General features: G+C 51.9%; 1 protein-coding gene across 2 annotated transcripts in view; it reads left to right on the plus strand.

Moving 5' to 3' along the window:
* atrnl1b (attractin-like 1b) overlaps nt 1-14661 on the plus strand; it is a 1392850-nt gene that overhangs the window by 551795 nt on the left and 826394 nt on the right. For both annotated transcript variants that reach the window (XM_072479459.1, XM_072479460.1), the window contains exon 20: nt 2163-2256. In XM_072479459.1, coding sequence (XP_072335560.1) covers nt 2163-2256 — 94 coding nt within the window. The remainder of the gene's footprint in view (nt 1-2162; nt 2257-14661) is intronic.

Consider the following 14661-nt stretch of genomic DNA (forward strand, 5'->3'; position numbering starts at 1 on the left):
ACTGAATTATGTAATTATGATATCAATTTTTAATCAGTATATCAATTTTTAATCAGTATATCAATGTTTTAAGCAATTTTTCAACTTTTACTAAGTCTTTTAAGCAATGTATTATCAAGTTCAATTATTAATGTATTAATATTTTACGATATTACCATTTGATTTGTTTTATTGAATTATTAAGATGTTTGTGACGCTTGCAAAGCTTTTCCCACTCTGTTGTTGAAGGCTGTTCTCAAACAAGTGAACCATTAAAGGCAATGTCAATGAGTCTCTCTCTACGCCTACCACTGTCCTATTGCATTTATTCCTTTCCTTCTTTGATTCTATTTCATTTTGATTCATCTTATTCACCTTTCAAATAATCAAAAAGGGGGGACTGATAGAATCTACCTTTTTAGTATAAATCTACCTTTTTAGTATAAATCTACCTTTTTAGTATATAACAAGTGTAAAGGAATAAATGGCCCAAGATTTAAAATGGCCTCTTGAAATGGTTTGTTAAAATACCTACATTTCAAACAGGACAGTAAAAAATGCTGAATCTCATGAGAAACAGCAAGATAAGGAAGCTAGACGAGACCAAGGACATATTTGGCTAAGTCAAAGTTTTGGGGCAATATTCCCAGAAACTGTTTTCATGATAACGGATAAGGTTAAGAAAGATGTATTTCAATCACCTCATATTAAAATTTGATGGACAGACATATTAATCAAATTGAATTAACTGTGTAATAACTGTAACACAATCACAGCCAGAAAGGGGAAAGGCATTAGTGACAGCAATATTCTTAAAAAAGTACGTGCCGATTTGAACAATTCATTCTTGAACAGCCATTTTGTTTTATTTTCAACTTTACTGTATCGTGTATTCAATTAGAAGAAATATCTAGTTGTAATTTGTATTGAATTCAACTCAGTACTCTGTATTTGCTTGGAATAAATGAACTTTAAAAAAAACTCTGTATCTGCAAGAAAACTGACCTTTAATAAGAAACATCTGCAAAACTAACTGAATAAAAGATAATTTACTTCACGAATGAAGCCCTGTTTCATAATCTGTCGAGTAGTATATAACGTGCGGTGACACATAAGATATACTAACCAAAGTACAGATCTAATAGATTTATTATAAAGACCTTTTTAAAGTAGAAGTGAGACTGTGAATCTTTTGTAAAGGACTATTTCAATGGATGATTTGAGATATGGAACTAAAATTCGACTTGCTTAGATGGCATGTCAAATGACATCCTGATTATAATCCTGTGTCACTTTATTGCCCAGGGCTGTGATGTGTAAGATGAATTTGAATTGTGCCATTCGAACATGGGCAGTCCAGCAGGTTTCCTGCGAAGTAACAGTGCTGTTGAGTCTGTAGATCTAAGCAAAACTTGTTTTCTGCCATTCGTATTTTCTATTCAAATATTTTCAAGCTTATTTGATGAAAAGCTAACAGACAAATTCCACAGTCTCCATTGAGAAAATGTATATTGTCTGTATATGAGAGTCACAATGATTGTCTTGATTATAAACATGCAATTTTTATGTTCTGTAAAGTTTAGGAAGTGAGGCACATTGGAGTTGGAAAGGTCTGGAGTTTCGGGTTCAGAGAGGGGTAGGTTTGCCAACTCTGGACTACTGGAAATTTGATCATGCCACTAATCATATGAAAGGTCATGGAATTGGGTAGGCAGGAGGCACTCTGAGAGACTCTTAGACAACCTGGGAGAACTGGAAGTCCTCTCAACCCCTCTGATAATGTTGCTGTGAAACCAAATGTTCTAAGTCTCCCAAAAGAGGCCCTGTGATGTTTATCCAGTTGTTGATTTCTGTCTGTCATTACCACAGCATTATGGGAGAGATTATTAGTGTGATCCAACAATAAACCTTTCTGTTGTACTTCAGTGGTCCAACCTTGAACCAATATAGTATTATGGTAATAAGACATTGTTTTCCTATAAACATGTTCTTGTACCCCTGGGAGTAATTATACTGCAGTGATTGAATTTGATTTTGTCTCCGGTTAATGCATCCAAATTTCAATTCTGAAATGTATAGTATTTGAACACATTGATAAATATTTAAGGCTTGAAACGCCCAGGTATCCTGTTGTCAATTTTGATTTATTGCATGTTACTTACAAGGATATCTCTATTTTACAGCTTGTAAATGCAATGGACATGCAAGTGCTTGCCACGCCCAAACAGGAAAATGCTTCTGCACAACAAAAGGAATCAAAGGAGATCAGTGCCAATTGTGAGTATTTGGCATTCTTTTGTTTGAAATTATTTTAACTGCTATTAACCTGTGTTCGAAATATTATCCATTATTTTGGATTCTGAAATCAAAATCTAACTGTGCCATTAGCACTCCAGCAATATAAATAAAATCTTACGGACGTGAACAAACTTTAGCTTTGAATTGATACAGCAGCAGAATGAAACACACTTGTGGTATTACATTTTTCTCACTTTCTGTGATTGCCAACATTTTTAAATACAAGCACTAGACCATGGACTTAATTATGTGGATGCATTGGAAAACACTTAACATTTCAAATTAATTAGCCCTGTAAATCACTAAGTTTACTCAATAATTAGCAAATTTCTAATTTGGAATGTGCTACCAAGAACGAAGTTATTTTCAAATTACACAGCACTGCTTGTACATTATGTGATATAACTTGACCAATAACAGTATACTTCTGGTCCAGAATTAATTCAAAAGACAGGGGAAATTAAGTTACCTTGAATGCTATTGACAAATGATTCTCCCTTCTGGTTAGAATAAGTCAATGGTGCATGTTTGTGACATGTTGAATTAAGTTTTTTAAAAATCAGTTCGAGGAAAAAAAGAGAATGGGTTGCTACATTAATCAAAAACTTTGGTGACCCAAAAAAGGGGATGGCTGATCGGCGAAGTGGGAGGGGGCAATGAGCCCCCCAACTAGGCTGATCACCTAGAATGTTCAAGGGTTAAATGGGCCGGTCAAGAGGGCATGTGTGTTCGCGCATCTCAGGGGACTGAAGGTGGACGTGGTAATGTTGCAGGAGACGAACCTTAGAGTAACTGACCAGATTAGATTGAGGAAAGGCTGGGTCAGTCAGGTCTTTCATTCGAGACTGGATTCAAAGTCTGGAGGGGTTGCGATCCTGATCAATAAGCGGGTGGTGTTTGAGGTGGGTAGAATAGTTTCAGATGTGGGAGGCCGGTACATTATGGTCAGTGGGAAACCTGAGGGGGTGCAGGTGTTATTAGTAAATGTGTATGCGCCAAATTGGGATGATATGGAATTTATGAAGAGGATGTTGGGGAAGATACCGGACCTGGACTCGCACAGGTTGGTCATAGGAGGGGACTTCAACACAGTTATTGACCAAGGCTTGGACCGGTCAAGCTCGAAAGCGGGCAGGGTGCCAGCAATGGCAAAGAAACCAAAAGTGTTCATGGAGCAGATGGGGGGGGGGGGGGGGGGGGAATCCATGGAGATTTGGGCAGCCAAGGGTGAAGGAGTTCTCCTTCTACTCACACGTGCATAAAGTATATTCCCGGATCGATTTCTTCATTTTGAGCAGGGCCTTACTGGCAGGGCTGGTGGACACAGGGTACTCGGCGATCACAATCTCAGACCATGCTCCGCAGGTTAGTAAGGACAGTAACCAGTGCCCGCACTGGAGGTTAGATGTGGGACTTTTGGCTGACTAAGGGGAGTGCGAGTGGATGAGAAAATGTATTCAGAACTACCTGCAGGTCAATGACACGGGGGAAATTTCAGCAGCGATGGTCTGGGAAGCACTAAAGGCGATGGTCAGAGGGGAGCTGATCACGATTTGGGCCCATAGAGAGAAGTAGGACAGGGCAGAGACGGACCGACTGGTTAAGGAGATACTACACATCAATAGGAGATATACGGAGACCCCAGAGGCAGGGCTTCTAAGGGAACGGCGGAGGCTACAGGCAGAGTTCGGCTTGTTAACCACAGGGAGGGTGGTGGAGCAGCTGAGAAAGGGGAGGGGGGCGATCTATGAGTAAGGAGAGAAGGCCATCAGAATGCTTGCACAGCAGCTTAGAAAGAGGGAGGCAGCCAGCGAGATAGGGAAAGTAAATGATGGAGATGGGAACCTGGTTGGAGATTCAGCAGGGGTGAATAAGGCGTTTAGGGATTTCTACAGTAGGCTGTATAGGTCGGAACCCCATACAGGGCCGGAGGGGATGAGGCACTTCTTGGGGGGGGGCTGAATTTCCCAAAGGTGGACAGGGAGCTGGTAGATGAGCTGGGGGCCCCGATCGGGTTGCAAGAGATAGTGGAGGGTCTGAAGGTCATGCAGTCGGGTAAAGCCCCGGGGCCAGACGGGTAACCAGTGGAGTTTTATAAAAAGTTCTCTGGGATATTGGGGCCGGTGTTGATGAGGATGTTCAATGAGGCAAGGGAAAGAGGGGTGCTGTCCCCAATGATGTCACAGGCCACGATTTCGCTGATTCTGAAGTGGGACAAGAACCCGGAGCTGTGTGGGTCCTACAGGCCAATATCCTGTTGAATGTGGACGCCAAACTGCTGGCCAATATTTTGTCCTCCAGGATTGAGGATTGTGTTCCGGACGTTATTGGGGAGTACCAGATGGGGTTTGCTAAGGGTAGGTAGTTGGTGGCCAATGTAAGAAGGCTGTTAAATGTGATCATGATGCCCCGGAAGGTAGGGAGGTGGAGGTAGTGATTGCAATGGATGCAGAAAAGGCTTTTGATCGGGTAGAATGGAATTATCTGTGGGAGGTACTGAGATGGTTCGGATATGGGCGGGGCTTTATTGACTGGGTCAGGTTGCTGTATCAGGCTCCTGTGGCAACTGTACGGACGAATAGGACAACCTCGGACTATTTTAGACTGCACCGGGGGACGAGACAGGGATGTCCCCTCTCCTAATGTTGTTCGCTCTAGCTATAGAGCCATTGGTAATTGCTCTGAGTGCCTCAAAGGGCTGGTCTTTTCGGGGTATAAACTAAATATAGGGAAAACTGAGATGTTTGTGATCTAGGCGAGGGGACAGGAGAGGCGATTGGGGGTGCAGTTTAGATTAGTAGGGGGAAGCTTCAGGTATCTAGGCATTCAAGTATCGCGGGAATGGGACTGACTGCATAAATTAAATCTGGCCCGGCTAGTAGACCAAATGAAGGATGATTTTCAGAGATGGGACGCACTCCCGTTGTCATTAGCTGGGAGGGTGCAGACAGTGAAGATGACGGTCCTCCCGAGATTCCTGTTCGTGTTTCAATGTCTCCCCATCTTTATTCCATGGGCAGCACAGTAGCACAGTGGATAGCATTGTGGCTTCACAGCGCCAGGGTCCCAGGTTCGATTCCCCGTTGGGTCACTGTCTGTGCGGAGTCTGCACGCTCTCCCCATGTCTGTGTGGGTTTCCTCCGGGTGCTCCGGTTTCCTCCCACAGTCCAAAGACGTGCAGGTTAGGTGGATTGGCCATGATAAAATTGCCCTTAGTGACCAAAAAGGTTAGGATGGGTTATTAAGTTGCGGGGATAGGGTGGACGTGAAGGCTTAAATGGGTTGGTGCAGACTCGATGGGCTGAATGGCCTCCTGCTGCATTGTATATTCTATGTTCTATAAATTGTTCTATTATTCCGCGGTCATTTTTTAAACGGGTCAACAAAGAGATCTCTGGCTTTGTTTCCCCGGGCAAGACCCCGCGGGTAAGGAAGGTAATGCTTGAGCGGAGTTGGGGAGAGGGCGGGCTGGCGCTGCCAAATTTTAGTAACTCTTACTGGGTGGCGAATATAGCCATGATCTGGAAGTGGGTGATGGGGGAGGGGTCCGCATGGGAGTGTATGGAGGCGGCTTCGTGCAGGGGCATCGGTTTGGGGGCATTGGTAACTGCGCCTCTGCCGTTCACGCCATCACGGTACTCCACCAGCCCCGTGGTGGTGGCGGCGGTGAGAGTCTGGGATAATGGAGGAGACATGTGGGAGCAGAGGAAGCATCGGTCTGGTCCCCAATCTGTAATAATCACCGGTTTGCCCCAGGAAGTATGGATGGGGGGGTTCCGGATATGGCGGAGAGCAGGAATTGAGAGGATGGGGGATATGTTTATAAAGGGGAGCTTTCCGTGTTTGAGGGCGCTGGAGGAGAAGTTGGGTTGGCGAGGGGAAACTAATTCAGGTATCTGCAGGTGCGGGACTTCCTACGTAAACAGATGTCAACCTTACCGCTCCTACCGCTAAGGGGGATTCAGGACAGGGTAGTTTCCAGAGGGTGGGTAGGAGAAGGGAGCGTTCGGACACTTACAAGGAACTTACGGGGTCAGAGGAGATGCAGACCGAGGAGCTGGGAGGAGAGATAGAGGATGGTCTACGGGCGGACGCGTTGAGTAGAGTCAACGCGTCCGCAACATGTGCCAGGCTCAACCTGATACAATTTAAGGTCATTCACCGGGGTCACATGACAGTGGCCTGGATGAGCAGATTCTTTGGGGTGGAAGACAGGTGTGCAAAATGTGCGGGAGGACCAGTGAACCATGTCCACATGTTCTGGACATATCCGAAGCTTTGGGGATTTTGGCAGGGGTTTGCAGATGTCATGTCCACGGTGTTAAAAACAAGGGTGGCGCTGAGTCCAAAGGTGGCGATTTTCGGGGTGTCGGAAGACCCGGGAATCCAGGAGGAGAAAGAGGCAGACGTTCTGGCCTTTGCTTCCCTGGTAGCCCGGAGACGGATACGATGAGCATGGAGGGACTCAAAGCCCCCGAAGCCGGAGGCTTGGCTATCGGACATGGCTAGCTTTCTCTGTTTGGAGAAAATCAAGTTCGCCTTGAGAGGGTCACTGTTAGGGTTCGCCCGGAGGTGGCAACCGTTCGACGACTTCTTCGCGGAAAATTAATCGTCAGCAGAAGGGGGGGTTTAGGTTAGCTTAGAGTAGGGGGTTAATAAGGGTGGGACCTGTAAAGGAGGGAGACGGCTTTTGCACTATGTTTATAGTTTCATGTACATTGTTTCTTGTGTTGTTGTTATAATACCAAAAAATACGTCAATAAAATGTTTATTCAAAAAAAAACGTCGGTGACTACCATTTAGTTTCAAAGCAGTAACTTGCGATGTTTGAAGTTCTGAAACCCAGTGTCCCATTGCGTATTGAGTATCTAACTAATCATATGCATGTTTTATTGAACAAAAAATAATTGTTGCCCATACCATAAATTATCTTAATTCTGTTTGTGTGCAACAAAGTAATTTTACCCCTGGGGTTTTTTAAATGATTGCTAGCTAAGATTTTTAAGTACTGGGGATTCTTGAGAATTTCAGCTTCTTCTGGTGCAGTCAACATTGAGCCAAACAAAAGGGAAAATTTATACAAAACGAGGACCCTACGGACATAGAGATCATAGGCGGGATTCTCCGCTTGCCGATGGTGAAATCGCAAAACGCGATTGGGCGGAGAATCCCTTTTTACAACCGAATCAAGGACAGTACCTGTTTTAAGATGTTCCTCCACCTCCAAAACGGCATCATCAAGGAGCACGCCGCACGCCGTTGGGACGGCCTCAGGACGTTACTTGAAGGCTCTCCCCCGATGTTGTGCCCCCGATGTGCTGAGTTCCCGACCGCGGGGGAACGTGTGGTCTCAGCGGCCAGGAATCTGTGCCACCACAGTCGGGCGGGATCCATGCTGCTGGTCGAGGGGGCTTCGTCGAGGGCTGCGGGCACTGGTGGGTTGTCGCGAGGGTGTGTCCAGGGAGGCACTATCTGGCAAGTCCGGTCCGTGCACTTCCGGCGCCATGTTATATGGCGCGACTGCTGCAGGTCACCGCCGTGCGCATGCGCAACCACGGTCCCAGCAATTCTCCAGGCATTTATATTGGGACGGCGTTTTACGTGGTGCGGCTGCTAGTCCCCCACCGGTCGGACAATCAGTGCTGGGGCCTTGCCGATTTTTCCCATATAAAACGCCACGGATCCTCCGGACATAGCTCCAAAATCAGAGAATCCAGCCCCTTATCTCCATGGTGGCACCATATGATAGTGCTGGTGGGTAAGGTTATTAATATTTCTGTGATTGATAAAGATATATTATTTAAATGTTCTTAAAACTGGCTGTAGCTGGCATGGCACAATCCATAATTGTTACAAATAAGTACAATGGCAGCCATTTTGCTTTTTTAGAATATGCTTTTTCTCTGTTGCAATAGGAAGCTTCAGAATTAAGGGTTATGTTTTCAGTGTTCTTGAACTGCAAGAGTAAATAATTGCACAGTTTTTAAAATCAGATTTCAAAATCTGAAATTTCATGAATGAGTTACTGCAAAGCAAATATTTATTCATGCACCAACTATTATATGGAAGCACGGTAGAACTTGTGGAAAATATCATTGTTCAGTAGACGTAGACACTAGGAGCCTTTCAGCCCCTCGAGCCTCTCTGCCATTCAATGTGATTATGGCTGATCCTTGATCTCAATGCCATATTCCCACTTTCTCCCCATACCCTTGATGCCATTTAAAGTATCTATTTGTTTCTTGAATACATTCAGTGATTTGGCCTCTCTGGTAGAGAATTCCACAGGTTCACTACCCTTTGAATGATGACATTGTTTTGCATCTGCCATGTGCTTGCCCACTCACTCAACTTGTCTAAATCACCTTGAAGCCTCCTTACATCATTCTCACAACTCACATTCTGCCCAGTTTTGTGTCATCAGCCAACTTGGAAATGTTGCATTTGGTTCCCTCATCCAGGTTATTATATATATATATATATATATATATATCATGAATAGCTAGGGCCCAAGCACTGATCTCTGTGGTACCCCACTAGTCACTGCCTGCCATTTTGAAAAAGACCCATTTATTCTCACTCTGTTTCCTGTCTGTCAACCAGGCCAATGCATTATCCCTTATCCCATGTGCTTTAATTTTGTCCACTGACATCTTGGAAGTGACCTTATTAAACACCTTCTGAAAGTCGAAATACACCACATCCACTCATTCTCCCTTATCTATTCCACTAGTTACATCCTCAGAAACTCCAGTAGATTTGTTAAGCATGATTTGCCTTTCACAAACCTATGCTGGCTTGGTCCAATCCCGTTAATGCTTTCCAAATTTTCTGTTATCATGTCATTTTTAATAGACTCTATCATCATCCATACTACTGGGGCGTCATTCTCCGACCCCCCGCCGGGTCGGAGAATGGCCGTTGGCCACCGTGAATCCCGCCCCCGCCCCCGCCGAAGTCTCCGAAGGGAGAAAAGTCGGCGGGGCGTTAATGGCGCCGCTGCCGCGGAGGATGTCACGGGTCTGCGCAAGGCAGCCGATTTTCGGCCTGCCGATATTCTCCCTTCCGGATGGGCCGAAGTCGTTCGTCAATCAAACCTCCTTTTCATCGGCGTGACCCGGTGCTCCAGGCTCACGCCGACCAGCGAGGAGGTGAGTGACGGCCTGGGGGGTTGGCTCTGGGCAGGAAATGGCGTGGCCGCAGACTGATTGCGTGAGGAGAGGTGTGTCTCGGCTTGTGTGTGTGTGTGTGCGGCGCGGGGGGGGGGGGTTAGAGTAGGCTGGGCTCCGGGGGAGTGCCGGGAGGGGGTCCGTGCCGGGGTGGAGGTTGGGGGGGGGGGGGGGGTTCCGTGCCGGGGTGGAGGTTGGGGGTTGGGGGGGGGGTCCGTGCTGGGGTGGAGGTTGGGGGTTGGGGTCCGTGCCGGGGTGGAGGTTGGGGGGGGGTCCGTGCCGGGGTGGAGGTTGGGGGGGGGGTCCGTGCCGGGGTGGAGGTTGGGGGTTGGGGGGGGGTCCGTGCCGGGGTGGAGGTTGGGGAGGGGGTCCGTGCCGGGGTGGAGGTTGGGGGGGGGGTCCGTGCCGGGGTGGAGGTTGGGGGTTGGGGGGGGGTCCGTGCCGGGGTGGAGGTTGGGGGGGGGGGTCCGTGCCGGGGTGGAGGTTGGGGGTTGGGGTCCGTGCCGGGGTGGGTGATGGGAGGGCAAATGAGTTGGTCCACCTGGCCAGGTGCCAGCCTCCAACAGTTGGACCCATGCGGTCCATGCCACCTGGCTGGGGGCAGGAGGGGATATGGGCAATGATGACATGTCATCGTTCCCCTCCCCCCCACCAGGCCGTCATGTTTTCAGACCATCCAGCGATGTTGGCCGCCGTGGTGGCAGCCGCTCATGTCTATGTTGCCCTGGATGAGGAGGAGGAGGAGGAGGAGGAGCGTGCCAGAGAGGCGGCGCATGCTGCCGCAGAGGGGCAGGCGGCAGCCGCCCAGGCTGGAGGGACACCTGACCGACAGGACGAGGAGGGGGAGGAGGACGTCGCGGCCCCACGGCAACGGAGGCACCCGAGGGCGCCCCATGTGTACCGGCCCCGGCAGTCATACCAGGACCTCACAGACCGGGAATGCAGGAGGAGACTCCGGATGAGCCGGGAAACCGTGGCACACATCTGCCACCTGCTGGCACACCTGTCACCGCGTGGCACTGGCGGGGGACACCCTCTCCCCGTGTCCGTCAAGGTTACGGTGGCCCTGAACTTTTATGCAACGGGGTCATTCCAGGCACCGAGTGGGGACCTGTCCGGCATATCGCAGACATCGGTGCATCCGGGCAGTGACAGATGCCCTTTATGCCATGGCCCACCGCTACATCTGCTTCCCTGTGGACCGGGCCAGCCAAGATGCCCGGGCCGTGGGCTTCTCTGCCGTTGCCGGGTTCCCCATGGTCCAGGGCGCGATCGATGGGATGCACGTCGCCGTGCGGCCACCTGCAGAGAACAGGGCCGTGTTCACTAATAGGAAGGGGACCTATTCAATGAACGTACAGGTGGTCTGCGACCACCGCATGATGATCCTGCACGTCTGCGCCCATCACCCAGGCAGTGTACACGACTCATTCGTGTTGTCGCGGTCATCCATCCCCGGCATGTACGAGGGACGCCATCCCCGGCTGAGGGGCTGGTTGCTGGGCGACAGGGGCTACCCATTGCGATCGTGGCTGATGACGCCTATACGGAGGCCACGCAATGAGGCGGAGAACCGCTACAATGATGCCCATGTAGCGACAAGGGGAGAGATCGAGAGGTGTTTTGGCGTGCTGAAGATGCGTTTCAGGTGCCTGGACCTCTCTGGGGGCGCCCTCCAGTATCGGTCAGATAGGGTCGGCCGCATCATTGTGGTGTGCTGCGTCCTGCACAACATAGCCCAGCAGAGGGGCGATGTGCCGCAGGCAGAGGAGGGCGGAGTGGAGGAGCAGCAGGAAGAGGCCCAGTCCTCCCCAGATGAGGGGGATGGGGGCAATGGTCAGGGCAGACGGGGTAGACACAGGCGGGTGGCTGTCCACCGTTACCGGCTGGCCCAGCGGGCACGGGACAGACTGATAGACGCCCGCTTCACTGACTAGATGGGCGTGGGAATCGGGTAGTATGGCCACAGACCGCACACCATGACAACAGCCGACCACCCACACCCCCCACCCATCCACCCACCCAGCACCCTCACCCCCCTCCCCAACCCCACACACCCCACCCGCATGCACACCACCCCCCCACCCCCAATTGCCGATCCACCGGCGGCACAACGGGCCGGGCTCACCCAGTTGCGGGTGGACGCGTGTCTATCGCAGGCCATGGAGAATGATGACAACCCGCCTCCGATGAGCTCCTGGCTCTACATCGTTGGACTATGTCTGACCCATGGCCACAGTACCACCATCCACCCGGACCATCCCTGCATGCGGCTGTGACACTGCAGCGCACGGTCCCGTCCTCTGCCCGGGGGATGTTGATGGCGGCCCAGGGGGAAGGGGGCAGACTCACCTGGGGCTGAGGTAAGACCACCCCTCACACACACACTTGCGCTCAACGTACATGACACCCCCGCACACTTTGGACAGAGCACAAAGGCAGCTTCGGTAGGTGTAACATTGACTTTAATAACCAAAGGAGTTCATGCACGTGCCCTAGCCCCTAAAACTCATCTGTGCCCTGCACCCGTGCCAACTTACTCAGTGTCTAATTGTTTGGCCTTACGGGCCCTTTGACTACGTCTACGTGGTTCCCCAGACGGTACAGCAGAACTGGAGGTGGACTCCTGTGATTCCTGCCCTCTGACACTGGATCCCTTTGGCGGCCGTTTCCTGGGGCATCCTGGCCTAGATGGGCCAGGCTGCGGCCCGGGCGACTGGGATGGCGAGCTGCCAGCCTGTCCTGCCCGTTGCCCACCCGATGCACCTGGGACGGAAGGGGGGGAGTCCGAGGTGTCGCGGTGTACCGGGACCTCCCCTACAGAGGGAGCCGGGATGGACCACACCACCTCCTCCTCCCTCGGGGTGCCCGATGGCCCCCACATGGGTGGGGGATGCGAACGGACTGGCCATCCGACGCGCCCCCGACATCTGGCGCTGCCAGTCCTGGAGGCCCGTGCTGGTATCGACAGGGGTCTGCAGGTTTGCAGCCATGGAGCCCAGGGGGTTGTCGAACCCTGTCTGCGACAGTGCGACGCCAGCTCGCACATGGCCACTGGCGCCGATGCCCTCAGCGATGGCCTGCTGAGACTGGGCCATGGCCTGCAGAGACTGGGCCATGGCCTGCAGAGACTGGGCTATGGCCTGCTGAGACTGGGCTATGGACTGCTGAGACTGGGCCATGGCCTGCTGAGACTGGGCTATGGCATTGAGCGCCTCTGCCATCTGGCGCTGGCACTGGCTCATGGCCTCCTGTGAGAGGGCAGCCATTTCCTGGGCCACAGACGCCGCCTGCACGGAAGGCCCCAGGCCTCGCAAACCGTTCCCCGTGTCTGACACCGTCGCACCCATTGCCTCCACCGCGGACGCCACCCGTGCGGTGTCAGCCTGGGTGGCACGCATGACCGGGACCACTCCCAGCTCCTGGACGCGGGTGGACTCCTCCACCTGCGACCGCAGCCGCCGCAAGCCACCCGTCACCCTCTTCGCTCGTCTCCGTGTCGGTGGTTGCATCGGATCTATGTGTGGGTGTGGTAACTGCAGGAACCCGGGATCCATCTGGGCGGCAGATGTTCGCTTGGCCTGGGCTGCCCTCCGACCGCCCGGTCCCTCTGCTGCTCCTACCTCCACCTGCTGTACCGGGACGGCTGTGTTGTGCGCACCAGTGAGTGTACCAGACGCCTCATCACTAAAGTGCCCAACCGTGGTGAGTGTTTCTGCGATGGTGGAGGGTGTTGGTGACAGCAGTGGCGTTGTGTCGTGCTCTTCGTCCCACTCTGAGTCCATGGCACTTTGGGGTGGAGGTTCGTCTCCACCCATCCACTCTGAGTCACTGTCCGGTATTTCGTCTTCCCGGGTAGGGGTGTCCTGGGTAGTGCTGTCCCGGGTAGTGCTGTCCCGGGTAGTGCTGTCCCGGGTAGTGCTGTCCCGGGTAGGGGTGTCCTGGGTAGTGGTGTCCCGGGTAGGGGTGTCCTGGGTAGTGGTGTCCCGGGTAGTGCTGTCCCGGGTAGTGCTGTCCCGGGTAGGGGTGTCCTGGGTAGTGGTGTCCCGGGTAGGGGTGTCCTGGGTAGTGGTGTCCCGGGTAGGGGTGTCCTGGCTCGGATGTGACGGGGGCCTGTGGCTGCCCCCCTCATCGCTGGGTGGTCGCTCCCGCACGTGACGGGGGTGTCGTCTCCCTGTTGCTCCAGGTCTCTCCGTCTCCCGTGGTCTCCGAGGGGCATCCTGCGGGCGTCGCATGCTGGAGGGTGCGGGTCTCTCCGTCTCCCGTGGTCTCCGAGGGGCATCCTGCGGGCGTCGCATGCTGGAGGGTGCGGGTCTCTCCGTCTCCTGTGGTCTCCGAGGGGCATCCTGCGGGCGTCGCATGCTGGAGGGTGCGGGTCTCTCCGTCTCCTGTGGTCTCCGAGGGGCATCCTGCGGGCGTCGCATGCTGGAGGGTGCGGGTCTCTCCGTCTCCTGTGGTCTCCGAGGGGCATCCTGCGGGCGAATTCTGGGGAATCATCTGGGGAAATTCTGAGGAAAAAAACTACAGATTCTAGCATGGGTTCAGAGCAGAGTGTGTATTTGACCACAGTTATCTTGTGTGCTTAATGAGACCATTGTATCTTAAAATGTACTTTGTAATCCATGTTAATCTTTAAATCTGTATGTATTGGTTAAGCTAAGGGGGGAGTAAAGGATTATTGTATGATAATCCAATTTTTCCTGTTCATTAAATGTTTTTTTTCTTATTGTGGAAACTAATTTGCTGTTTGGTGACTCTGTTTCTCCACCTTTTATATACAAAACGTAAAAGTTATAGGCCGGGATTCACTGACCTGGCGGTGGGTGGGAGAATCCCCGGGGGGGACATGGGAATCGGGCCCCGCTGCCAGCTTCCCCATTCTCCGGTGCCGATTCTCAGGTGCCCGTGGGATTCCCGGCGCGCCGGTTGGGGGGCCATTGACAGCGTCCCCCCCCCCCCGACGATTCTCCGGTGCCCGATGAGCCGAGTGGCCGGCGGGTTTAGCCGAATCCTGCCGGTGTGGGTTACTCAGGTCCCACACGGCGGGACCTGGAAGGTGAGTCTGCGGGGGCCGTCCTAGAGGGGGAAGGGGCGGGGGGAATCCGGACCCGGGGGGGGGGGGGTGGGGAACCACCACGGTGGCCTGCCCGGCGATCAGGGCCTACCGATTGGTGGTGGGCTGGTTCCGCGGGGGCCTATTTTACTCCGCGCCGAG

Source organism: Scyliorhinus torazame, chromosome 16, assembly GCF_047496885.1.
Source record: "Scyliorhinus torazame isolate Kashiwa2021f chromosome 16, sScyTor2.1, whole genome shotgun sequence".
In the NCBI taxonomy this organism is placed as follows: Eukaryota; Metazoa; Chordata; class Chondrichthyes; order Carcharhiniformes; family Scyliorhinidae; genus Scyliorhinus; species Scyliorhinus torazame.